Below are 27051 nucleotides of genomic sequence, written 5' to 3' on the forward strand. Positions count from 1 at the left end.
TCTCCAGTACAATAACTAGATTTAACCATGACATCCTCCACCCATACACACAATCTAGCACCACCCCAACCACAAAAAAAATCCCACCACATGGATCTAGAGGTATTGGTCTGGAAAATATGTCCTGGATACACACTACTGTTTCTGAGAATTTTATTTGATTCCACTGCCAAAGACAGAGGACATGTGTACAATGATACATATCAGGTATAACACTATTTTATTTATTGAGCTTTTCAGGAGTTACATACCCTTGCATCAGAAAATTCTACTGCAGTAACTTAAGGCCCTGGGCTTCAGCCTATTCACACAAATTTTCGTGCTTTGTTTATTATAATTTCAACTGAAATAAACTATTCATTTATTCAAGGCGTGCGTTTGTGATAATGCTTTGGTACATGTACTCTCCAAATTCTCTATGGTGAATGGTGGTCTTCATGTAGGTCCCCTCAACAAGCCTCTAGGCCTCTTTACGGATGACTTTGAGGACCTGCCTACCAGAAGTTCAGACATCTAGGAGATTATGCTTTTGCATCATTTATTATGACTCCAAATAAAAGCCTCTTCAGAGAGCACTGAATCAAGGATAGCATCTTTTTTTTTTTTTTAAAGACCACAAGAGTATACGCATATGTTGCGGATTCATTTTCTCTGAGGTTTGGCTTTACAAATACAAAACTGAGTTTGAGCAACATGACTCTGGCATATCCAGATGGCACTGGATCCAAGAAGCACTGTGCATCAAATATGCATTTGTTTATATGCATTTCTGTGTATATGCATGTGTGTTCGATATGTCCATTTGCTCTTACTTTTCAGGTTTGAGGTCCCTGTAAATGATGCCTAGGCTATGGAGGTGGTCCAGCCCTAATGCCAGCTCTGCTAGATAAAACTTCACATCCTCCTCTGTGAACATCACCTGGGAGGCAAGAGACATATGCACAGAGGAGGTGAGAGAATGAAACAATGAGGAAAAAAAACACCACAAGAGAGCGAGACAGTAATTAGATGATCACTACGCCAGCAAAACACCAAAAATCAAAGCATTAATTCTCACCTCTTTGGACAGTCTAGTGAAGAGATCTCCGCCTCTGAGAAAGTCCAGGATCAAGTATAACTTCCCCTCAGTCTGGAATGCTACACACACACACGTTTCAATCAAATCTGATTCAACGGTAAATCAGGAAACATGACTGCGGAAAATTTCTGGAATTTAAAGCAATAAGACTGCAATGACATCAGTAGATCCAATAAAACTTTTTCCCCCCAGGTTTGGGAAGGAAAGTGAAATAAAGCCTCAGGCTGACTCACCATAGTGCAGTTTGACAACGAATGGGTGGTTGACATCTGCCAGGATGTCTCTCTCCATCTTGGTTCTCACGCGGTCTCTCACTGAAGAATGATTAAGAGCACGGAGTTAAGTGTGTATGTATAAAACATTAATTCATAAAGTATTACTAAATGATAAAGTCCTCAAACAGTTTTTACTGTACTCACTTTGGACTAGAAATGGCATGGATGAATTAGGTCGAAAAACGTGTGGTGTCAAGTCGTCTGCACAATATCAAAGCCAATGATCAATACTTTGCTGAGTCATAATTGTAGAGGCTGTCGGGCTAAGCTGGCAGTAACAATTCAAGTTTGGTGGAGCTGTCAGACTTAAGGTTTCGGATGAAAAGTAGAACAAAAACATAGTAGACGTTGTAAAAACAAACTAACGTAAGACAGTGATTCAATGATGTGCACGCAGAATGTTGGTGAGTTGTCTTTGCCGTTTCCCAGATTGCTGAGTACACTCTGTTCTCACTGAATGGTGTAGTAGCAGTAGTAGTACATTCCTATACTACAGCCTGCTAAACGCTCATGCCAACAAAAACTGAATTTAAAGATGCAAATAAATCTGCACATTTAGAACTAATCACTATCACTTTGGGGGAATGTGTGAACAAATCTATTACCCTGATGTTTCTCAAGAGAACAGCACAAACTGTCAGCAGAAGTAAAAGTAAAAAAACAAAAAACCACTGCAAGCTGTGGTGGTCTTATAGTGCTAACTTTGATTGTAGTTTTTTTGTGAGTTACAGGAAAAGCATACACCCTCTGACATGAAATGGAGGGTACTGCCAATTGAAAACAAACAGTGAAATCACCACAAAAGCCACAGAGAAAGCTTTTTGAAATGATCTTACAGCTCAATAGAGGCAATAAATGAGCACTTTGATTATCTATTAATCTGTTGATTTCCAATAAAATCAGAAAATAAAAGTCAGATGCCTACGGTGAAGTCTTCAAATTGCTTATTTTGTCTAACCAATTGCCAAAAACCCCAAATAATTTCATTAACACAGATGTAGCAAGTCGTCACATTTGAGAAGCTATATTTGAAATAGTATTTTATTGTCAAACTTGTTGTAGATTATTTGACTATAATTCATGCAATGATGAAGGAACATTGGTCATTTCAACTGCTCCCCTCTACCAGAAGACGTGTCAGATCAGCTGCAGAGCAACGCTGCTGCGCCTGCCACCATTCAAGCACATCACAGGTTAACTGTACCTTTGAGTGTGGCCTTCTTCAGGACCTTCATGGCGTAGAGCTGGTTGGCATCAGGAGGGGTCACCTTTCGCACCAGGAACACCTGCAATAAGCACAACAAAAACAGTACAAAATCCTGTTATATCAGATTGGGGATTGAGAGTCTGAGTGAGCAAAGGGTGAGAAGATGAGAAAAAAGAGCAAGGTCAGACACAGGAGCAGAAGAGAGAGCAGTGTGAGTATGTGTGTTACCTTGCCAAAGGATCCCTGTCCCAAAACTTTGAGGAGTTCAAACTGAGAGGCATCAGCCTTCTCTGAGCCCTCCTTGACCACATGGGTAATGTTGATCTCCTTGATGTCTCCATCTTCCTGAAGAGTGCAAAACAGAGAGGAGAGGTGTAATAAACCAGTGAATAATCACGGAACAAAAGACTGTTTGCTGGGAGTGTCCTGCTGTAAATAGCCCTGCATTTTGATGCTTTAAAACACAGAAAGAGGAAGCACATTAAAAAGTGAGATGTGTGTGTAAGAATGAGCAACTGCACCTTGTGGTACTTGACAATGTGTGTTTTAAGTAGTTTCTGGAAATGATAGTGACTGCAACATTACAAGCAAGATACAGTTTAAATGCCTCCAGTGCTTCAAACACAAGTTGTGTAACCCCAAGACACTTTGAAGACAACTTCTTGGGTTCTTTACAGGGTGGAGCAATGCTACTATTGACTCCACCAAATGAACAATCGCCGCTGACCTGGTGTCAACCTCACCCACAACTCATACAACACCCTACAGAAAAGCATCAAGGCATCAGCAACATCAACAACTGGTGACTGGCCTTTTCAGTTCTCTGTACTCTACAGTTTCACGCCCTAGGCCTACGATGAGGCACAGTGCTCCTGCAGAGAGTGTATTTAAATTTAACAGTGTGGTTGGTGGAGGGGACATGGTTTCATTGTTTTTACTTCTAACTAAGAACTCCACAACTACCTACATAGTTTCATTTTACAATATTGCCTCTTCGACAGTTTACCCTTTGAATTTGTCCTCTGCAGACACCAGATATAATGCACACCATTTTCATGTAGGCCAATAATAGGCAAACATTTTGTGGCTAATGCTATGAGGCCAATGTTCCGCACAACTGGCAATGGCAGCTTATAAAAACACACTAAGGTAGTGCTGAAATATTATAAGATTAAATAACTGTTGAATTGATTAGTCATTTAATCAAAATAATTAACTGATGACCACATATTTGCTGGATCCAGAATTGTTCAGATTTGCGGCTTGTTGTTAGTAGAAGTTTTTGACTTTTCAAACAAAATAAGCAATAAAATTGCATCCATTTTGGGTCTTTTAATGGAATATGTGATGATCATTTCTCATAACTGATTATTTAATTAATTAAGTCAGCAAAAATGGCATAAATTCTCTGGGGTTCCAGTTTCTCTAGTGTGAGTCATTTGCTTAATTTTTTTCTATTTTTACACTTGTCCACTGAATATGTTTTTGTTTTGGACTGGTCATCGGAAAAAAACAAGCCATGTGCAAGCTAATTTCTGCCAATTTAAAGATAAAACTATAGACTGATGCACAGAAAAAATAAAAACCAGATTTACAGATATTGAAAATAATCATTCGCTGCAACACTAAACTAGATAATTTATCTATTAACTACAAAAAAAAAGAAGAAGATTAATCTGTAATGAAAACGCTTATTTTTCAAAAACACATCATCAACATTCAACACCACAAATATAGTGTGGGACTTTGACAACAGGAAACCAGAGCTGGTTGAACATGCAGGCTTTCAGCTGCACCTTGTTTTTCAAACAACCATGCGATTACCAAGTCTGGTCTTCACTTTGCAGCCTTCATAAATCCCACTTCTCTGCTTGTTTGTTTAAAACTGACAACATAACACTGCTAACAACTCTCAAGGTGTATCAAAATACTAATATGAGGTGGTGTCACTTTACCGTCCAGTGGTTCCTTGGTGCAGGTAAAGTGTCAGTGCTGTTGCCTGTTGCAGCTGTTGGTCTGTAGTTGTTACAGTGAGCATGGCTGCCAGCCAAAGGTTTGTTCTTTTTGAGCAGGTAGAGGTTCAGAAAGCGGCTCAGGACGAACTTTTTCTTGTCCTTCTCCATCTCAGCAATGCCCAAACATCTGCTTCATCATCCTACCCATGTCCGTAACAAGGCAAACACCGTGCTACCTCACACAAGTCATCTTAAGCTTCACCTCATCTCAACACAGACTCATTTGTGCACTCATGTCAGGATTAGTTCTGTGGACAGCAAGGAAATAACGAAAAATCTCTCAGCCTCTGCCCTTTATCTATTCTCTCTGCAGGGGCCTTCTCCTATAATTTTTATTAACTCTTCATCTTCATTTTGTCCTCGCTCTGTCCGTCTGATTAGCCCTGTGTGTGTGTCCTCAGTGACTGACTGCAGCTGAAGTGAACTGGAACCGAAGAGGGCAGGAAGGAAGAGCCTGCTCTTATTCTCACAGTCCTGCACCGAAACAACACGCACGCACGCACGCACACTTACACATCTGCGGCAACAGAGAGAAAGAGAGAGAGAGAGACAGACTGAAACTGAAACAATACAAGAAACAAAAAAGGAAAAAAGAGAAAGAGTTGGAAGTAGTTACAACAGAGACAACTCACTTGCTTGAAATGACATAAGTCTATTCCTGCGCATCCTGCCTCTTAAAAACAGCTCTCACCGGTCCTAATGTGCCCTCTCAATCTTTTTTTCTTTCCTCCATCTCTCACATTATTGTTGCTTACACAGCAAATGCCTCTAACAAGAGAGAACAGGCCTTTACACACCCATACAAATACAGCGCATGAGGTCAACTTCTCTCTTGACCAAATAGCAGCACAATCAAGCTGTCAGCAGACCTACTTTTCACATTACACTGCATTGCAGGCCACACTCAGGGAAGGGCTGATTTGAACAATTTTGTGTATTCAATCTCCAGAGAACAAAAATGCAAAGAAAAGTGGGTTAGCCTGAAGTGGATAGAATGCAGAGATGTTATTGTAAGCAAAAGAGGGCTTGATTGTGTTTGCTGCAGATGTGCCTGATATAAAGCAGCTGTACAGTAAACGGGGTCAGAGCTTACCTGGACTCTAATATTGGCAAAGTCCCTCTCTATCCAGGTGATATGAGACTCGTTCTAGTAGGGGAGGAGGGTTGTGTTGGAATGGAGAAGTTAACATAGGTTACATAGAACATACTTTTACATTAAGTCAAGTTCAATACAAAAGTTTTTTACGGACGTACTGGAAACAAATGCACAAATATCCTTGCAGGTGCAACTTACACACACACACACACGGGTCGGGGGTTGGGTGGTTGAAAGGGCAATATGGTAATGGTTGCCACACTAGTAACAGGAAACTTCTCTTCCCTCCTACTTCTCACTTCCTCTTTTCTTGAACCGATCTCACTTCCTTCCTGCTCTATAATTTAAACATGTTTCTGCTTACAGCGGAGAGCTGGGTTTCCCAGCATAACTGCTTCAGAGAAAATTTCACCAGACATATCTGACAGATCACACATGAAGGTGTTGGTAATATCTAAAATATCCTGAAATGAGCGACAACACTCGTCACTCGGTACTCATTTGACAGTTTAATAATGGCGTTTGAACGTAGTGGACATGGTCACCAGACTGAAATGAGTTTATTGTTTTAGAATTTAATGACCTCGGCACATGTGTTTTGGGGTTAGAGGAGGTGGAAGTTAAACACGTTCCTGTGTTTCCTCGCACTTCACAGCTGAGATGATGGCAGCTCAGCATCACAACCTACCGCACAAAGGAAACCCTGTCCTCTCCTCCAGAAATACCACACACACACACACACACACACACACACACACACACACACACACCCTCTGAAGCTTCAGGCAAGTCCCCAGTCCCCAACACATCCATGAACCCAGCATTACCCACACTCACAGAGGCTCTCACTTCACAATGATTGGAGGTTAATGACAAAACACACCTGAGAAAAGCTGCCACTTGCCTTTTGTGTGCGCGTTTTGGTGCGGAATATGAGCCTCCACATGTCTGTGTCCAGATATTTCCATGTCACTGGTGTCAGTGAGTCTCTGTGACACTCACTGTCTTACAAATACACAGCATCAGTGTCAGAGTTAGCTAACAGTTTCTGTATGCAATACCACCAAGATGGTGATACAATCAGAATGCGCAAACACACACACCCCAAAATGGGAAGTGAAGTGATAAAATTGCACATGTGCAGCAGACTGACTTCTTGATGACAGGAAAGGTTTCCAGTGCGGCAGAAGGTGGCTCTTAGGAAGCGTTTTCTCTTTGGGATTAAAAAAAGCTGAAAAAGGGAAAGAGTGACAGAGCAAGACAGAGAAAAGACCGCTGCAGGAGCGTCCACTCAGCTGCTTTACACACTTTGATGTGAAGTTGAACAAAACAGTTGCACTTATGTAATTAGGCACTCTGTATGATTACAAAAGCCTCCATTAGCACCAGAAGACTCCAGAGAAGTTGGAGAAAACTGAATGCTGATGCATGATTTACAAGAATCTGAAGAGATTCTTGAGAAAGGTACAATCCTGTTTGAAGTTTCCCTTGGAATCTCATCTGGCCTCACTCCAAGAAATCCTGAATCCTGAAATGGAATTTTTCAAATCAAAGCTACAACAAACTAACCAAATGCATCGGTTTAATTAGAGGTTGCATTTGAGGGGGCACTTGCACCTCCAGTAACTCGTGTCGCTCAGACAGCTATAAAGTAGACGTACCTTCTGTCAGACAGACATGGTGCAGTGCTCTTTGGTAGACACAAGGGGCCAGTGCAGGCCTACAGCCAGGACAGTGGCCAGTGCTCCTGGTAAGAGTTTTTCTTCAGCTAGGTAAGGGCATATTCACATTGTTAACTCATGCCTCCTCCAAATCTCACTGGTGGTTCTGACATCAATTAAAGCAAGGGAGACAAAAAAGTGGGACAGAGAGGGAGCATGTGGGAGGTGACAGAGGCTGGTCTGCTGCTCAAAAACTGTCCAATCACAGCAGCCAAGGTCACACAGGTTTAACTGTCTTGAAACAGCACACTGGAGCCCCAACAGGTTACATGTGACAATGCGGTTTAGAAGAGCGGCTCATAAAAGAAAAGAATAGATGTGGTAAAGGAGAGACAAAGAGAGAAAGCGCTGTCAAAACAGCATGAACAGTAGAGAAGTTGTAGTTGAAAAACAAGACAGGATTTGTCTCTGTGTCTCTCGCTATTGCCTATCCTCTTTCCTGGAAAATGGGGTAGCGGCACCTGCATGTCTTCAAATGCATGACAGCTCTAACCATTGGAACAGAGAGGAGGAGAAAAAGAGAGAAGGACCTGAGTGGGAGAGAGCATAAATCACTAGTGTACATGGAGGGAGACAGAGTAGTCTAAACATCCATCCAACCAACCATGGTTCACTCTCATTACTGTAAAAACAAATATCACACTGGAGTTGACACAGACACAGACACAGACACACACACACACAGACACAGACACACACAGACACACACACACAGACACACACACACACACCCCTAGACTATGACTGAGATGTTGTGATTACATAATTACAACCGAAGAAAAAGCAAGTAAAAGGTACTTTATTTGTCACATACATGTAGTGAAATTCATTCTCTGCATTTAACCCATCCCTGAAGGGAGCAGTGGGCAGCCACTGTACACCGCCCAGGGACCAACTCCAAAGTGAATGCAGTGTCTGTAGATTCTATGTCAAAAATAATACTATGAGAATGTACATTGTATTTTTTTTAGGTAATACTAGGCTACATAAAAATACTGTTTATAAAACATTTATAGCATTATTATTGATTAATAAATAATTTATCATCATCACACTAATCCTTTATGGCTGCAACTATTAATTTCATTATAAATAAACCTGCCAATTATATTCTTGATTAATCAATTAGTGAAAAAATGCCCATCAGAATTTCTCAGAGCAGAAGAAGAAGAAGAAGTCTTCAAATTGCTCTTTGCGTCTGACCAACAGTCCAAACCCCAAAGATATGTATAGTGATGAAAAACTGAAAGAAACCAAGCAAATCATCACAATGAAAGAACGGGAAACGGTCATTGTTTGGCCTTTCTTGTTGAAAAAATAATCAACTTAGCAAAATAGTAGATACATTTTCTTTTAAATGACAAATCGATCGATCGTCTCAGCTCCATAATCCTTTAAGGATCATTAATGAGAACACCTTTTTTAGTCTGGTTGTTTGCATCTTAGCTCTTTGGTTCATCAGGGAGACTCTTCCTCCACTGGAACGCTTGTCCACTTTCCTCCTGGAAACTAATCCAAGCAAGCTTACTAGCATCTATAACTGGAGACTTGGTGAACTCTTTATTGATACCCCAGAAACATTTACAACTACACTATTACCAAACAGAAAGGATGATAAAAGGGGATTTTTCACAACCAGGTAACCCTAATGCTGCTCCCGTTAATAGCTAATATCTGATTTATAAAAGCATTAGCACATTATTTATTAACCATTAATAAAGCCTTTAGGTACCACTCACATTTTTTAAAACTGTGCTTCTGAAAGTGTTACCTTTTGCTTTATTATCCTTTTCAAACCAAACACCCTTTAGAGAGTATAACAGTTATCCAATGATTAGGAGAGAATGAAAGCAGAAACAGCTAGTTTAAACTGAGAAAGGTATCTTTCAAGCTCTACAGTTGTGCTTGTGTGTGCGATTGTCCATACACTTGTGTCTTTGCGTGCGAGTGTCTGCAGGCAGGCACCCAAATCGGTCAGGTAAAAGACAGGAATGTCTCTGTTTTTATCAGTCTGTCCTCTCTCCTCCTCCTCCATCATTTTTGAAGGCAGGTACCAAAGAGTGCCGCAATAATTGGCTCTCTCATCGATTCATCTAGTTTCTTTCCCCTTCATTATCTTTTTCCCCCCCACCTTCCTTTGATGAACAGGCTTTTCCTGCGACACACCTCCTTTCCGCTTTCCATCTGTCCAGCTTCGTTCTGTCCTTTCCCCTGTCCCATTCGTTCGCTCGCTTTCTCTTTTTGCCCTCTAGCAACACCTGCTGTGACACCCATGACTGGCAGGATGGTACAGGGGGAAAAAAGAACAGAGGTGGAGGGAGAGAGAAGAGGCAGAGCTGCAGATCCTCAAACATCCCTTCGTGCCTTCCTTTATACCAGTTTTAGTCTGGGGCAGGCAGGAGGAGAAGAGATTTAAAGAACGTCATAAAAGCAGAGAGAAATTAAACTAAAAAGTTTAGGTTCAAGCTGGCAGACTAACCCAAAGGCTCATCCAAAACAAAGAACTAGCAGCCCGGCAAAGACCTGTGGTCTTAATCCCTCACTACTTAACGTGATTATCTGCCTTTGCCAGTGCGGCTGCTGTCATCCAACAGAAAGATGGGAAATGAGATCTTTATCTATAGTACTTCATCTTTAAATAGTAGAATAAGAAACCGATTCTGTGGGGGTGTGTCTGTGTGAAGAGTATAACATAAAAGCTACACTTATGACATATGACGGGAGACAATACCTTTCTTTGTGGAATCTGGGTTAGCTTTAGCGCATTACATCACAAAAAAAACCAGAGAACTGCAGATATGGATGAAAATAATGAAAAGGTCATGGTGAGAGGTTTGTGACTAGTCACAGGTTGTCTATCACTGTTGAGAGGCAGCAGGTTTTGACACTTGACCCCTTGGTGCAAGGCACCACTGCAGTAATACCCATTCTTTAGCAGATTGTGCCATCTGTTCACCCAATTACGCCCATAGTATCCACACACACACACACACACACACACACACACACACAAACCAAGTTATGCACTACATTTGTAAACAACAAACAGTTATCAAATATCACAAACAAACATACAAATACTAGTACACTGACCCCAGCAAATGTTCAGTGAGCAAGGAGTCTGGACAGGCTAGTTTTATATCATGGTGATAGACAACTTAAAAGGTGGGTGCTACAGGAAGTGTACCAGAGGCAGCACAGGATTAGCACAGATCTGAATCTGTAATATTAATAGCACCAGCAAGGATAACAGTAAGATGATAGGCAGTTCAGCGTTGGGCCAACTGACATGAGGCCATAATGGCCTTGTGTAATATCCACAGTGGCAGCGATGGTCAATAAATAAATAAATAAATAAAAAGAGGGACAGAAATGGAAGAGAACAAAAGAGAGAGATACAGAGATAAGTGGAAGATAGATGAGACAGAGGAAAAGAAGAAGAGTGGATGCTGGTAATATAAACAATGAGGTCATCTGAGTTAAAGCTAAGCTGGTCGACTGCAGTGGAAATTTGTACTCTTCATCACCATGCACAGAATACAGAGCAACAACTACATATCTACACAAACAACAACATTGTCTGAGCTTTTCGTCACTCCTCCCTAATTTCCCAGTCACCACGTAACTATTCCCACTCAAACTCTTCACACCAGTCAGAGCAGTCTAAAATAGCAGCTTCATATCTCAGTCAGTACTTCCTGCTTCCTCCCTTTTGTGGCTCCTCTCTTTTTTTAAATATCAACCTGACCACTTGCCAAAAACACACTCAAAACACACATGCACATAAATCAAAACACTGACCCTCATGGGGACCCTTGTGCCTTGTTCCACATGTCCGACTGCAAGTCTTGTTCACATATGAACTCCTGCACATTTGAGATGAAAATAATTGTGGCAAATATTTAACCAGCCTGGCACTGCCACATAGGCCACACCTTTATTCTTCTCCAATGAGGCCAGATATGTTACCTAACATAACTAACCTTCCTGTTTAAAGTTACACTTCACAATTCTCATAATGCCATTTCAGGCCAAAAATGTTATCGTACGTTCTGGACACCTGCTGAGTTTTTTTGTAGGTACTTTGCATGCTCTGGTGATAGATACCGATGGAATATAAATAGATTTTAGGGTGCAGGATGGATTTAAATTGAGGAAATATAAGCATGTATGGTTCACTTTCGGTTGGAATCCAGGTCCTCAAGGTTTTAAGAAAAATTGCATTGTCTCCCCATACTTCAGAGAATCAAGGATCATATAATTCTTAATGATAATTTATTGTAAATTTGTAGCTATTCATTTCTTTCTTTTTAATTTAACATCTGGGCAGGATAAAATGAGATTTTTCTCACTTAAAAAAAAAGGGATATTTATTTGAATTTCATTGATGCTGTAATTATTGCTTTTTGGACACTTGGCAGAAGGTGTTTTTTCTTAATGTGATTGAATAAAATATGTAAAATATGTAAAATATAAAAAAGGCAAAAGAAGCAAAAAATCAACATTTTTGTGAATTGAGTTTAGAAGAAAGAAAGAGTGAATGAAGACGACTTGCCTACTTGCCAAAGCCTCTTGAAATATGACAGATGGGGCTGATACATCCAGAATCTACCCACATTCGATTGGTGACTGGTGAAAATTTGGAGCCCTGCCTTTGGCCATGTCAGACCATGTTAAATCAGTGTGGACAAAATTCCTCCTGAAGCCTACTTTCCGATTAAAGTGCTGTGTCCTTAAACTCAACACAGGGTTAAGTGTGCTGCCACTGACAGAAAGAACAAATTTCTTGTTGAAGCTGACATTCAGATCTGAGTTTTACAGCGAGAAAATGTAATGAATCTTGCATTTTTGTACTGCATAGGACACTGCTGCTATGGCAACAGAAGTCAAAGGTTATATGCTGGGGGCAACACTTCAACTGCTGAGAAAGAGAAACAGACCAGAGAGGAAAAAAGAAGAATACAAAATAGACAGAACAGACAAATGCAATACATTTAACCAGGAAAAATAAACGATCAAATGGAAATATAAAAAAAGAATGCAGCAGAGGTTTTACCAAATCACGAGAGAAAAAGAAAGGGCAGAGCAAACAAAACAAACACCATCGGCATCCATATTAATGAGAACTATAAAGGATGAGAGCAACTGGTCTGAACATTTTTATTTTTTTTAAATTTTTTTAAAATAGAGGAGAGGAGGGTGAAGCGTGAAACTATGGCAACTGTGTTTTCTCCATCTCCCAGCATCCTCTTTGTAACACAAGAGGCAAGGCCATACACAGGAAACATTTTTTACTTGATGCTTCCTGCAACATTGTAACATTGGCCAGCCTTCATCTTCACAAAGAGCAGTTTGTGCCTTCAAACTCTACTTCTCTACTTCCCACTTTACTTGTGTAGTTTGATGCCAGAATCCTCCCCACAGCACCCATGCTGCATGCGAATCCATCTATCTTTGTTTATTCAGGAAGCAATATATTATAATGGCCTTTAAAGGTTGGCAACGTAGCTTATGATTATAATATTGGAGACCTTTCAGAAAAGACAGACTTATCTCTAAGACAATGCACACACACAGTATACTTGATGATTAATGGAGCTGACTCCCTGATAGAGTAGGCCCGTGTAATCACTACTGTACTAGTGTCCGTCTGTCTGTGTGTCTGTGTGTGTGAGAAACTTGAGTGTGTTTGTGTACGCATGAATGAAAGGCCATATGAAAAGACCGGTGAGGATTTAGGAGAAGCGTGTGCGCTTTTGTGTTCTTGTGTTCTGCTCTTGTGTGTTTGCGCATTACCATAAACGTTTTTGCTCCTTGCGGCAAAAGTCACTATCAGAGCTTGGCGACAGCAAGGACACCATGTAACCATGGCAACCAGGCCCATAGCAGCTGGATGGAGGAGGGGACGGAGAGAGTAGGTAAATGGATCATGAGTGTGAGGTGCATCTGGTTCAAGTCTAGTAGGTTCTGGGATGATGGAACCCACTCATGTTTGGACTTGATAGGCGCAGAGCACACACACAGTCCCTGCTGCATCCATTCACAGAAACATTCTTTGGTTGTGTCCAATGGGTTTGTCTCTCACTCATGGCTTAACACACATTATATGGCACTTTGAAATCATTCAAAAAAAAAGGAAATACTGGTTTCATACAAGCCAGATTGTAATGTTAAAACACCCTGTTACAAGTACATTGCACTCACCAAGTTGAGTGCTGAGATCTGGGAAGTTCCCATAACCAATACTGGATTTTTCTTCTAATAATATATTGGATCTGTCCCATAAAATGAAACATTTGCCTCTGAGCCGCAAGAGAAGAACATGATTTGGTGAAATAAGTTAAATAATAATATATAACTTAACTATTTGCGTGATAATCATACTGTGCTAAATCTTCCCTCATCACTTCCGGCCAAGAACAGTGTCAACATAAAAAATACAAAAAAAAAACCAGTCCTCGCAGCAAAGGTTGGGAACCCCTGATTTAGACCAATTAATTTAACTGTCCTGTATGTGTCTTGATTGTCTTGCTGTTCATGTTTCTTGCCATGCTGGACTTCGCTGTAGTGATGTCGAAGTGTGTCCAGAGCTCAGTCATGACTTTGGTAAGTACGTTATCACAACAGACAAAACTGATGGCCAATAGGCCTAAATCGTCCCTTGATGATCTCTTGTAGCCAAATCGATCATTTGAGATGAAACTCTTGATGGAGTAAAGGATAGTACTGTGAAAACAGAGTGCAGGTGAGGTGAACTATTATAGCTAGTGGGCAAGAAGAGGGAGAAAGCGAGAGTGATAGAGGTTATATTGTGTACAATAGAAATCGAAAGATTTAGAGCCCCCTTCTAGCACAGAGGCAGGCTGGGTAATTGGGCTCTAAACCATCTCCTAGCCTGTCTGTGTGTGCGCATGTGTGTGTGTTTGTGTGCCAACCAGCACCCCAAGCCACCTAAACTGCTGCTGCTATTAACATCAGTTTCTGTTGATGATAAACTTAGATAAGAGGTTACCCGCTTGACAGAAACTTCAATCAAATGCTACCAACCCCCCCAACACACACACAGTCAGTGATTTACTTCCTCCAAGCACTGCTGTGCGCACCCCCCCCCCAGGCCTGCAGAGGGGCAATCATACTGTAACAAGGTCTGTTAGCTACTGCAAAGTATAAAGGAGCCATTTTAATTTGTGTTTAAACCTGCTGGAGAGGTTCAATTAAGCACAACTCTGACTCACACTTGATAAGATGTGAATGATGGTGTGTGTGCGCACCTTTGCTTGCCTGTGCCTGCGCCTGCATGTAGATAAGCCTAGGTAATAGACTTTTTTTTGTTTTATTGTTCACAGAAGATTGTGTGTGGTGGCTTGTGTGTGTGTGTGTGTGTGTGTGTGTGTGTGTGTGTGTTTGTACAGCTATCTTTGTGAGGACAAGCAAGGGTTTTTAACCTTTGGAGTGAGGACCATTTTGCAAAGTGAGGACATTTAGGCCGGTCCTCACTTTATTTTCACTGTAATGGCCTCCAGAGTCTGTTTATATGCTTCTCTCAAAGTTTCAGAGAGGTCCTCAAAAAGATGCCAAAATCGAAAATGTGTGTGGATTTTCGGTGTGTGTACGTACTCTGAATACACACACTTTTTGCTCTCTATCGCCCTCTATTGACATAACCGATTTATTGCACAGGAGCAACTTTAACTAGAGAAAGACATGTCTCATGGTTTTTTAGGTAAAATAAAATACATATTATGAAATTTCATTTTGTTTTATTTTACTATCCCTTAGTTTTTAAATATTTAACAAGGTTATAATGTGTTTAACTCACTTATAACATTAAACTACTGTTTAATAGTAACATTAAACTGTAGAAGGATTTTCAGACTGCATGAGATCTATACAACGAAGGTTAAAATGAAGGGCAACTGGACTTGGTTGAAGCTTCAACCAAGTCTAGTTGCCCTTCATTTTAACCTTCGTTGGATAACTATGACCTGGATGACTGAGAATCTTCATAGACATCTGCATGAGATCTACTTTAAATATAAAATGCTCAATTTTTAAATTCCAAATTGATTTCCTCTTTGTGTATTGCCCATTAGTGAGAAATGTCTGTTATAAAGACATCATCACTTTTTTGCTGTAAGATGTTTCTTCCAATGCAGCAGCTTGTTATATAAATTTCACTTTTTATTGTAAGCCAGTCAGATGTGTATTGAGTTGAAACACATTTGTGACATGTCCCTGCTGAGTTGTAAGTTGCAAAAAATCCTGGTGATTTTGATACCCTCAGAGGATAATATTTTTTTGCATATTTCTACTCCTAGTAAGTACTTATTTGTTATCAAAATGTAAGTAATTTGTGTTTTGAGTAAGATATATGTTATAGAATATCAATTGAATTAAAATATTGTTTCTTTTTAAATAAAAATATGAGTTTAAGCATGACACCTGCATCATCAATGCAGTAGCTGTATATTATGGTTCATTGCTGCAACACATCCTCATACCTAAATGACAAAATAGGTTTATTGTCAAGTGTCCCAAAATTACATACTGTATATGGCTGTTGGAAAGTCAAACGACACATTTGACTGTAACCCACAACAATACACATGCACATTTCCAGTATCAGCACAGAGAGGCTGCTGATCGGCCGGTGTCGTGCCAAGGTAGGTACCACAGATAGAAGGCGTTCCCCCGACAGTTGGAGCGCATGCATTCAGCTGTGAAGGAACTTCGAGTTCAACAAAGTAACTGATAAATATAACATGTAGATTGTTTATTTATCCTTTTAGTATTGTTGTTTTATCAAAAAGGTTTTGCAAAGCAAGCTAATGCATGGCTTCCAGATTTACATTTACATTATGTTGAACTTTATATTTATCTTATAGCAAAATTTTTTGCAATAGTCTGACAATGATAAAACTGACCACGGATTTAATCACTTGCTCATCATCCATGTTACTGTTTGGAAGCTAGAACTAGACCCTAAAATGTGACACTGTAAAATCAAAATAACTGGAATCAGATTAACATCTGTGCATTATAGAGGGCGGATACGTTTTATGGCAGAATGCATGTCCAGCCTGGAAGGACCAGTACTGTAATCGCTTTGTGTGTATGAAAATTTATTTGCAATGCAATATTAAATGATTACGATACTAATCCCCTTCCCCTTTAAGGAGGGGGATTCTGAATAGTTTCCAATAATATCTAAAGGCTATCATTTGCAATGGAAACGTGGATTACAAGGACAAAATATTGTCTACAATGCTGCATTCATGTGTTTGCTGATCAACTAATTATTACTGTGATCTTGATTTTACAGTGTTGACTCCGTAGCTATTGGTAGGAGCATCTTCCTTAGAAAAGATTCATAAGGTCATAATGTGACTCATTGCCTTTACTGTACGCATACCGATCATGCTTACTGTCGCGCAAAGTATAGATAAACGTGGTCATTAGACATTTTTATTGTTTTTATTGTGGGCCTACAAAACCTCTGAGGCTCAGGCCTAACTGCAGGTTAATGCAGGTCTGCAAACAGTAACATGGATGACCAAGTGATCGACTCCATGGTCAGTTATAACATCGTCAGACTATACACTGAATTTATTTTTATACTTTTAAGTATTATTACTGTATTTTTAACTGTTTCCAACTGTATAAGCGGTGGACAGTATGTTACTGTAGATTTTCAATGCATTCTGGGAAAATATTACTCTAAATCTAAATACAGTAATATTAACAGACCGCGAAAACCACCACAAACCTCCATTTTGAAATGAAGGACTGTCATCGATTTGAGAATGTTTAGTTTGACACCAGATCTCAATTTTCCTTGCAGCTTTGACATTAGACTGTTCAGGACTGGACTGGATGCAATACGTTAGCGCTGATATTTTATGTGACATTTTACACAGTTGTAGCTCTGAATGTGGTGAGTGCAGTTCACTTGTATAAGACCAAATTTAACGTTACAAGAGGCTGTTGAGGGATTGCTGTGTCTGTCTGCTGACCCGGCAGCTGCTTCATAATTAATATCTGATAAGTGGTGAATCTTGAAACAAAAATTGCAGTAACATAACGTTAAGTTAATTGAACTTTCTATTTTATTTAATGGAGCTGTAAGTTTGGGTGTGGAATTAATGTTAACATTAAAGGGGCATTATGGAATTTCCAGCGGCCACTCATGTTGCGGTTTTAAGATTGCAACCAGGCGTGCGCTCGTACACGTGCTCGCTTGAACTCATGAGCGAATAGAATCCAAAACACAAATCACTTTCATAGAGAGATCTCGCAATAAACACAGAAACACCTCACCTAACCTTATCCCCAACCAGGTTTTTACTAGTCTATATGGCCAGTTATAGCTTCTCCAAAGAAGTAAGTATTTTCAGAGAAATCCATTTATACATTGATTGCTGACTGCCTACAACATTGTTAGACTCTCAACTTTAAAACAGATCTATTTATATGTATTAATATATAACACCTTGAGAAAAACACCACCTACTTCAGAATCCTGATTGTGGATTTCAGCTCAGCGTTCAACACAATGTCCCCTAAGAAAATGATCAGCAAACTCAGCACTCTGGGTTTAAATACAACACTCTGCAACTGGATAGTGGACTTCTCACGAACGGGCCCCAGTCAGTTCGGATTGGCGGACTCACCTCCACAACTCTAGTGCTCAACACGGGAGCCCCCCAGGGCTGTGTGCTCAACCCCCTCCTGTTCACGCTGTACACCCACGACTGCATCCCCCGACATGGATGAGACTTCATATGGGGAGGAAATTCATAATCTTGTAGAGTGGTGCTCAGAGAACAACCTACCGCTCAACGTCAGCAAAACCAAGGAGCTGCTCATTGATTTTAGGAAGAAGGAGATAAAGACACACACTCCTGTCGGCATCAGTAGAGCTGAGGTGGAGCAGGTGAATAGTTTCAAGATCCTGGGAATCGGCATCACAGAGAACCTGACATGGTCGTCTCACATCTCCACGCTGGTGAAGAAAGCTAAGATACGACTGGATTTCTTGAGGAAGCTTAAGAAGACCAAATTCCCACGCCAAGTCCTTGTCAGCTTTTACAGGGGAGCAACAGAATGCATCCAGACTGGAAACGTCACTAACATGGGATGTGCACAGCCCAGGACCGGAGAGTTCTGCAGCGGGTGATTAAAACACTCAGAAGATCAACAGAAGATCATTGGTACCCATCTCCCGAGCATCAGTGATATCAGTGAGGTGAGGTGCCTGCAGAGCCCAAAGGATACTAAAGGACAGTTCCCACCTAGCCACAGCCTGTTCACCCTGCTGCCTTCTGGGAAGAGATATAGAAGTTTCTGCTGCTGCACCACCAGATTGCAGAGCAGCTTTCCCCCCCAAACTATCAGACTCTTAAACTCTAGTTCATCCTCAGCACTGCTCCAGTGATGATAGTTTATTTCTGTTGCCATTTTTATAATTAATTGTTTCCTGTCTGCTATGTAGCAGAAGGGAGTTATAAAACTCAATTTCACTCTACAACTTGTTATATTGTGAAAATAAAACCTACCTACCTACCTAAATGTTTGCTTTACTGAGAGAAAAAATGTGGTTTCTTGTTTATACATTCTTGATTCAATAACACATAATGTTAGCCTACAGAAGGCAGAAGCCATATGTTAGCTTGCTTTGCAAAACCTTGTTGATAAAACAACAATACTGAAAGGATAGATTAAACAATCCACGTTATATTTTTCATCTACTTTGGTGAACTCGAAGCTCCGCTGTCACCACTGAATGCTTACACTCCCGCAGGCAGGAAATACTTCCTTTCAGTGGTAACTAACGTTAACTTTGCACAACATCTGTCAGCTACTGAACCCAGTAGGTTATAGACAGTACCTGGCACACAGGTAATACATGTGCTGAAACTAAACAACAGTGACACAATAAACAATATGTGCATATATTGGTGCATTGTTGGGCGGCACGGTGGGCCAGTGGATAGCACTGATCTCACCCCGGTTGCAGCACTGAAAAACAAATGTGAACTAATAAAGCTGACTCTGCGCGAATTAACCCAGCAGATGCGACACCGGCTTACACAGGGATAGTAATAAAGTCAGTCTTGCGCAGAGGTGGACGGCCCCGCCTCACTGTCGTGTCAAATGAGAGGATGAAGAGGGACTATCCTTCTAGGCACGAGAAGAGAAAGAAGCTCAGTGAGAGTGAAGTGCAGGAACAGCAGGCAGGTAAACTTGTGTTCGCTCCTCTCAGAGTCTGATGTCAGCAGGTAACAGTAACAGTAGCCTAATGTTCAGTTAATGTGTAGCTGCTGTGAATTTCTGTCTGTCTGTCCTGCTAACCAGCTGAGAAGCGCAGCTCTTGTCTGTCGTGTCTTGGTTTCTTGCCAGACTGTGACAGAACAATGTTGAGTAAAAATACAACTATTTATTATGTTTGATAGACGCAGACGGGCCACAGTGTTTATAAACTGCAGCTCGGAAAAGATGACCGCATTGCACGTGGAAATGCGTTCATATTCACGGCCTAAAAAATTTTATTCACGCATTCCAGCAATAAACATCTGTGAACCAGTCCAGACAGGATGTGAGGGCACTCCTCATACATCATTTTAAAACAAGACAGTGAAGTTTATTTCCAACTCTGGACTAATGCAAGATGGGAAGCAGTGGATTTGCATTACATTGACAAGGGCTTTGCTTAAGTTTGTCAGTGGAGTAAATTTGGGATCATCAGCCAGTACAAGAACAGACTCCAGCCAGTCAGCCCAGCTGATCCACATCCGGCCTCAGTCAGTGCGAGCACAGACCCGGTCCGGACGTCTTTAGCGGGTCCCACAGACCCAGGTGAAACACAGGCAGCCTCAGACATTACCAGCGCAGCCAGAGATGAACAGCCAGCATCAGACCCTAACGGAACAGTTGCTGCTTCACCAAATGACCCGGCAGACTGGCCCCCGGTCTTAACAGACTTCATGAGGACTGAGTTAGTGCGCAGAGGTCTGTTCAAAGCAGCTCTGGACTTTTCTAGAAGAGGTTTCTATTCAGGCTAATTAAAGAGGGAGGACTGTAGTGAGAGCATTGTTGTGTCAGGTGTGACTGTGCAGCAGCTCTGTTTTTGTCTGTGGCCGAGTGCTAACGTAGCTGCTAGAGCTTTGCAATATAAACATGTGAAAACTGAAGCCAACCTCGCTCTGTGTGGGACTGTGAGTTGCACTTTATCAGAGGTGCAGACGTTAACATGTGGATTTTTGATGAGATTGTGAATTGAGAAGTGTTTCAGTTAGTTTTGACCTCCTTGTCCAACACAACCCGTGCACATGCCCAAAGTCCAAAATGAGGTCGGTCTGAAGGGGGAAACTACTACAAGAGCAGAACACAGGCTAATCCTCCCACAGTATAGGAAATATCCACTTGTACTCTTCCTTATTGTGATTCACTGTAACTTATAATGCTGTCTGGAGTGAATTTAAAAATAAATACTGTGTATAGATTTTGATGTGTAGTACTTTTGATTACTTAAGTATATTTTAAAACCAGGTACTTTTTTACTTTTACTTGAGTAACTTTTTTATGTGGTATCTGCATTTTTACTTAAGTAGGAAAATCGAGTACTTCTTCCACCACTGTATTTACAGCAATAAGCCAAAATATTACATTCAGGCATCATGCCCACAACATGGGACTTACATAAGTTTGCATTAAGTTAGTCAACTCTTATAATTTCACAGCACAAACGCCCACTTGCTCATCACTCTCTCAAGATAATTAATCAACATCCAACACTACGGAATAACGTTAATAAAACACATGCTTACCTTTCTGTTAATTAAACATCTATATAGCCTCAGCATCCTCTCCCCTGCTTCTTGTTCTGGCAGCTCCGTGTCCATTTAAATAAAGCACTTTTAAATCATCTATTAACTTTCTCCTCCACCAGTATCTCTCCCTGATTTAAAGTTCTGTCCATCATCCTGTCCGGTCCTCACGCTGCTCACGTCTGCTTGCAGGTGCAGCTGCGCGTAACTTTAACCTTCACTAGCTTTGCTTTGCTCCGAATTTGATTGTTTTATGGTGATTTAATAAGTTAATAAGCTCATGTGCACAAAACGCCAAAGCTTCAATTGATTAACGTATCTCTCTCCCCCCCCCCCCTCGCTCCCCCCCTCTCTCGGTCCACGTAAGTGGACTGGGCGCGTTCCATTTCTGTTTGGGCCGTCTGCCGTAAGATGGCTTGATTCCATTTCAAATTTCTGCCAGTCGGCCGTGAAATGAATCCAAAGGCCACTATTTCTGTTGAGAAAGGGTGTTTTACAGCCTGTGATTGTAAAATATGATGGTGCTCATTTAATTGTATATTTCTAACAATATCTGGCTGAGGATATTTACTTATAAAATCACTTTTGCTAAGAGAAGGGGTCATCAAACTGGACTTTTATTCCCTTATGTAATCCCTGCACTTGTCACATATACCATATATATATATATATACATACATATATATCACATATCATCAGAATGGGCTTTTTATTGTGCATTCAGCCCCCACGTCACATTTCATTTCTTATCTTTATATATTTTCTACACATAATTTATTTGTCCATAGCAAATCCTATAATTAATTTGTAATGTCAATATTTCATTTCTGTTTTATTTCCCATTTAAAAATAATTTATTCTGTATCTCATTGTTATTACCTTTTATTATTTTTATTATTCTGTGTTATGCTTACTCTAGCTAACAGAACAGATTATAATTGTCATGCTGATATAAAATCTTAAAACCAAGAATAAATACATTTACAAACCCATCTTCAGGGTTGTGTAATAGTAGTCTATGCAGTATTGGATGACCTGTAAATAAGAATGAGTTGGTCTTTTTAGCCATAACCCAAGCACTTCAGGCCTTCTTTCAAGCCTCAGATTCGTGCATCTATCAGACCTGTTTTTTTGCTGAGCTATTGAGCTAGGCTAATGAATTCTGATCTGTGAAACCTAAATGTCTCTTAAGGAAAAATGTAATGAAGCCAAGATCTATCTAAAGCAAGTAATCCCAGGGTAAGAGAAGAACAGCAGAAAATAAATCTAAAATTGAGAGTTGTCTGTAGAGACCAGCAAAAAAAAGAGTCAACTGTAAAGTAATAATTTGATCTGTGATCTTTTTTATGGTAACCAGACACAGCTTGGTGACAGCTTACATAGGGAGCTAGGAGAGGAGGGGAAAGTTTATTTTCAGGAACATGATTTGAAAAATTTGACCTAAATGATTTATGAATTTAGTTTTTCCAACACACAGACTACTTTGTGTTAATTCACCTCAGCTGTCTCCACACTGGCCCTGCTCACAATATTTACACATGTGGTTACAGCACTGTGACCTGAGAGGGAACATGAAAACTTAAATATACATGCTTTTGGAGGACAGTGCTTGGACAGATATTGCTACTGTGTTTAACAAATAAATGTTGTTTCTTGTAACCTCTTATTCATTAAAACACACACATACAATAGATGGTGAAAGCGTGCACAGCTTTAGTTGCCTCAGCAGCTACAGGGCAGGGATACAGTAGGCCCAGAGGGTGTGATGTTCAGGGAGCCACTGGAGTGAGCGGCAGCTCCACCTGTATTTGGACAGATCTAACTTTGGCAGCACTTTGGACAGCTGGTCACCAACCTGTTTGACTCCAAGAGAATCCTCAGTGTCCTGTCTGGTGTTCCTGGCTATGCTACTGAATGGGACAAGATAGAAGACCTCAGCCTGTCAAATACTATGGTAGTCACTGAGCAGCCTCCACAGCCACATCACGCAGCTCGGTCACACGGACATGACCTCTCTCCTGGGCCTCTTTGCTCTCCTAGTTCCTCAGTGGTACCTGTAGCTGGTCTTAGAGACTCTGTGCCTACACAATAACTCACCAAAGGAAAATTATGGCCTGCATACTAATGACTAATGACACTAAGGATTGCCTTCGTTCCTTAAAAATGGTTTTAGAGAGCAGGGAGAGTTTTACAACAATCATTTTTGGAGAAAATCTTTACTATGATCCAGGATCATGTCCTGTTTTACATAAGATATAAAAACATGTCAGTCACTGAAATGGCAGCTCAGGTACATTTATAATGGCACCCACCTCCACCCTCCCAACCAAAATGATTCACATTTGTTACTTTGTAGATTATTTGATTACATTGCAGGTGCTTGCACAGAAAAGCAAAATCCAAGAAGAGATATAGGTGTTTCTTTAATTTCTCCTCAATAGAAAATATTTACTTTTATACTAAGGTGAGACCAAAGGATTTTTTCTCCTACGTCTTAAATTCAACTCAGGAGAAACAACCACATATCATCTCATTTATATCTTCCTCAATCAAAACAAGAGATCTCTAACTGATCTTGAATAAGTCTAATTTAATTTAAGTACCCTGAACATTGCACCATATGAGAAGAGAAAGAGCCAAAGAAACCTCACATATGATTCCTGTAATGTTAAGTATTTTCATTTTAGGGGCTTTATACTTTTGCTCCCCTACATTTTTAAATCCTGTATTGTATTTATTGCTGTTTATCTGAACCCTATAAAGTTACTGATGAAGAAAATAATTATTTGTCAATGAAAATATTGCACAACTTGTTACAGCCAGCATAACTGGAACACCAACCACTGATGTTTGGAGATTAATTCATTAAGGACAGAATGCATGCATGAACTGAGGTACTACAATGTCATACAGAATGAGCACTTTTACTTTTGATACTTAAGTATATTCACTATGACTATGGAATACTTTTATACCTTTTTGAGGACTTGTGATAAATATCTATTTCTACTTTTCTTGAGTAAGGGACCATTGTACTATATTTAAAGTAACTATCAGCTGGATGGTGCACTGGAAAAGTTGTTGCACTTAAAACAAGGTACAGTATTCAAAATGTGCTCAGGCATCCTTTTTTATCTCCTGAGGACAAAAAAGAGCCATTAATAAGACTGAGCAAAGCATCTCCCTCAAGTCTCTTCCTATGATGTCTTAGCCAGAACCTGGGCAAATGTGGAGGGAACACAGACAGTTCTCCTGACAGTGTTGAGGTCCCCCTTAAACCTCCGCTGCCCCATATACAAATACACACAAAGTGGCCTGTACAGTTCCACAGATTCAAGACTCTCTAAAACCACCATTTTTCTTTATACGTCTAAAATTGTATAGATTTTGTTACTAGCTGCATTTCAGATTTAGATGAATAAAATACAGTCAACAATTAAATTACGGTGTTTGCTTATGGTACTTTTATACTTTTAGTTAAGTAAAATTTTAAATATATGAAATTTTACTTCTAACAGTATGTAAAGCCTGGTGTTTCTACTGTCACTGATAAATGTGTTTCTTGCTTTATTTTAAACACTGTAGCCTGTAACACAGGCCTCTGTGTCAGAGCTGAGAAGTGGAGAATATTGTGGTGACTTTGCAGCCTCTCGGCTCAGGCTTAATTAATGGGCCATCAGCGGAGGGACACGCCCCCCTGCACCTGGAACTTGCCCCCCTCCCCCAACCTTTCAGCAGCGCAGCAGAGAGGAGCAGAAGAAAACAGAGCGTGGCCGGAGTTTGGAGAGATTTGTTAGCAGGAGTTTGGAGAGATTTGTTTGAAAATTTAAAGACGAAGACTTCATCTTAACCGACGCAAGAGGCAATTTCAGAGCAGGTAAGATTTAGAATTTCTGCTTCTTGTCAATGATGTTAATGTGCAATATTATTTTGAATGGAAGAAAACAGCAAGCTCTAACTTTAATTGAGTGGCTCCAGAACCGCTCCAGTCAGATCTCCAGCACCAATTGATAGGTACATGGTTTAACATGATGGCAGAAGTGCATATTTAATGGATTTAGTGCAGATGCAACAGAATAGTGCTGTTAAATTGTAAATATTTTTTTCTGTGTAAATACATACACTTATAGGCTACTGTGCATGAGGCCGTATTTGCTTTGCGACAAATCCCAGTCTGTTTTTTCTGCTGCCACAGCTGCTTTTAACTCCCCTGTTACTGTCAGTAACAATTCCACCTCGTGTTAGATCCATGCAGAACTATCTCTGGTGTGGTTTTTAGTCTGTAGTAGTACCTTCTTCTTTTAACAAATCTTCTACTAATGCGAAGTAGACAATGTGCTTCCTGTTTATACCGGCACGCGCATGCTCAGTGTAGCTATGTGGACGGCCACTTCACGTATTCAGAGACAGAGATCCATTCTGTTATGCAGATAAAAGCTGCTGGGGACGGAGATCGTTTTTGGTTTAAATCTCCTTTTAAACAGAAACGTAGTAGTGCGGATGTGGCCCAAGACAGGTGAGCCAACATTACACCTGAGAGAGGACACTGAAGTAGATGTAACACAGTCTCTTTTTATTATTATTTTGATCCCAAAGCAGCTCTGTTCTCATGGCTTATTGTGTGAAATTAATATTTATCAGCTACTACTTGATTGATTTAGTACCCTTTCCTATTGCCTGTCTCACTCCCACCTCTGTGACTGTCTGTTTAGTTAGTGGAGGGAAAGCTTCTGACAGGGAGAGCTGAATAACAGTTGCCACCATAAAAAGAAGAAAACGTGATGTTTCCTGACAACAGTTGTTTATAAAATTAGGTAAAATCTGCCCGCAGCCTGCAACGGATTTTCAAAAAGTACACTTACTTTATAAGTACACCTGTAAAGTCTTATACAATCCATTACAACATGCTGCCACAAAGTCTACTTTAATGATGCCTTTAATCAGTTTTCTTTTTTGACACAGTCATATAGGTTTAAGTGAATTAAATTTTTAGCACTGAGGTCATAGTTGGTGAAATGTTGTACTGGACTCATATTCAGATGTGTTTATATCCGCCCTACTCATATATATAAACAGGACAAATCACCTTTCAGTGTAAACACCTTGAACTATAGGCTTAGTAATAAACAGAACTGAATTTACACATTCCTGACAAATGGTCAGAAACTGAACCTGTTGTACAAATTGCAGTAGATTGTACAGGTGTCCTGAATAGTCGCTACTGAGTTAAAGCAGTTCTGGAAACAAGCACCAAAGGCACATTCTCACTGGAGACTTGAGACGTAACCTCGTATTTATGACAGGTGTCCAATTCACTTAAAACATGTGTTTTTCTCTCCTCTCACTGTGTAGAGAGATGTATATAGATATGAAATGCAGCAGTACTGTATCACTTAATATTACTACTACACATTGTTATTTTTATATTTTGTTCAGAGTATAACATGACATCATTTTCATTATTCTCATTGGTGTTAGTCCAGGAGAGATCGCTATGAGTCAAACACAGGTATGTGCCTTTACAAACTCTTTACTCCATCCTGACACTGACTTCTTTCTTCACTGTAAATAGTAGTAGTTGTGATTCAGCGTTAAAGCTGACATTTTAAATGAAACATATCAGCTGCAGACCGATAATATAAACAGGAATTTAGGGCTCGGGCAATTCGTCAACATAGTCGATCCAGTGTTGCAGGATTCCCCCGGACAAGCTCCAGCTACAAGACCGTGCCTTCGACCATCTAAAGTTTGGAAGTATTTTAGACAGACAGTCTCTGTGATCTGAGAAAAGCTTCACTGCAGCACAACTGTCCACGAATACGTGAAGCAGCAT

At 40.3% G+C, this 27051-nt stretch overlaps 1 protein-coding gene across 5 annotated transcripts in view; it reads right to left on the bottom strand.

Moving 5' to 3' along the window:
- Window positions 1-27051, bottom strand: part of LOC119910514 (ribosomal protein S6 kinase 2 alpha) — a 112045-nt gene that overhangs the window by 8385 nt on the left and 76609 nt on the right. The window contains exons 1-7 of one of the 5 annotated variants that reach the window (XM_038729171.1): window positions 6576-6703; window positions 5669-5722; window positions 2789-2905; window positions 2558-2639; window positions 1312-1392; window positions 1058-1137; window positions 813-919 (exon numbers count right to left, since the gene is read on the bottom strand). In XM_038729171.1, the coding sequence (XP_038585099.1) occupies window positions 813-919; window positions 1058-1137; window positions 1312-1392; window positions 2558-2639; window positions 2789-2905; window positions 5669-5722; window positions 6576-6617 (563 nt within the window). In that variant the 5' untranslated portion in view covers window positions 6618-6703. Of the gene's footprint in view, window positions 1-812; window positions 920-1057; window positions 1138-1311; window positions 1393-2557; window positions 2640-2788; window positions 2906-4515; window positions 5000-5668; window positions 5723-6554; window positions 6704-27051 lie in introns of those variants that run through there. The other 4 variants (XM_038729172.1, XM_038729169.1, XM_038729168.1 and 1 more) reach the window with 4 other exon arrangements.

The sequence above is a fragment of the Micropterus salmoides genome, unplaced genomic scaffold, assembly GCF_014851395.1.
Source record: "Micropterus salmoides isolate LMB-PRFRI ecotype aquatic unplaced genomic scaffold, ASM1485139v1 Ms_hic_scaffold_19, whole genome shotgun sequence".
Lineage (NCBI taxonomy): Eukaryota > Metazoa > Chordata > Actinopteri > Centrarchiformes > Centrarchidae > Micropterus > Micropterus salmoides.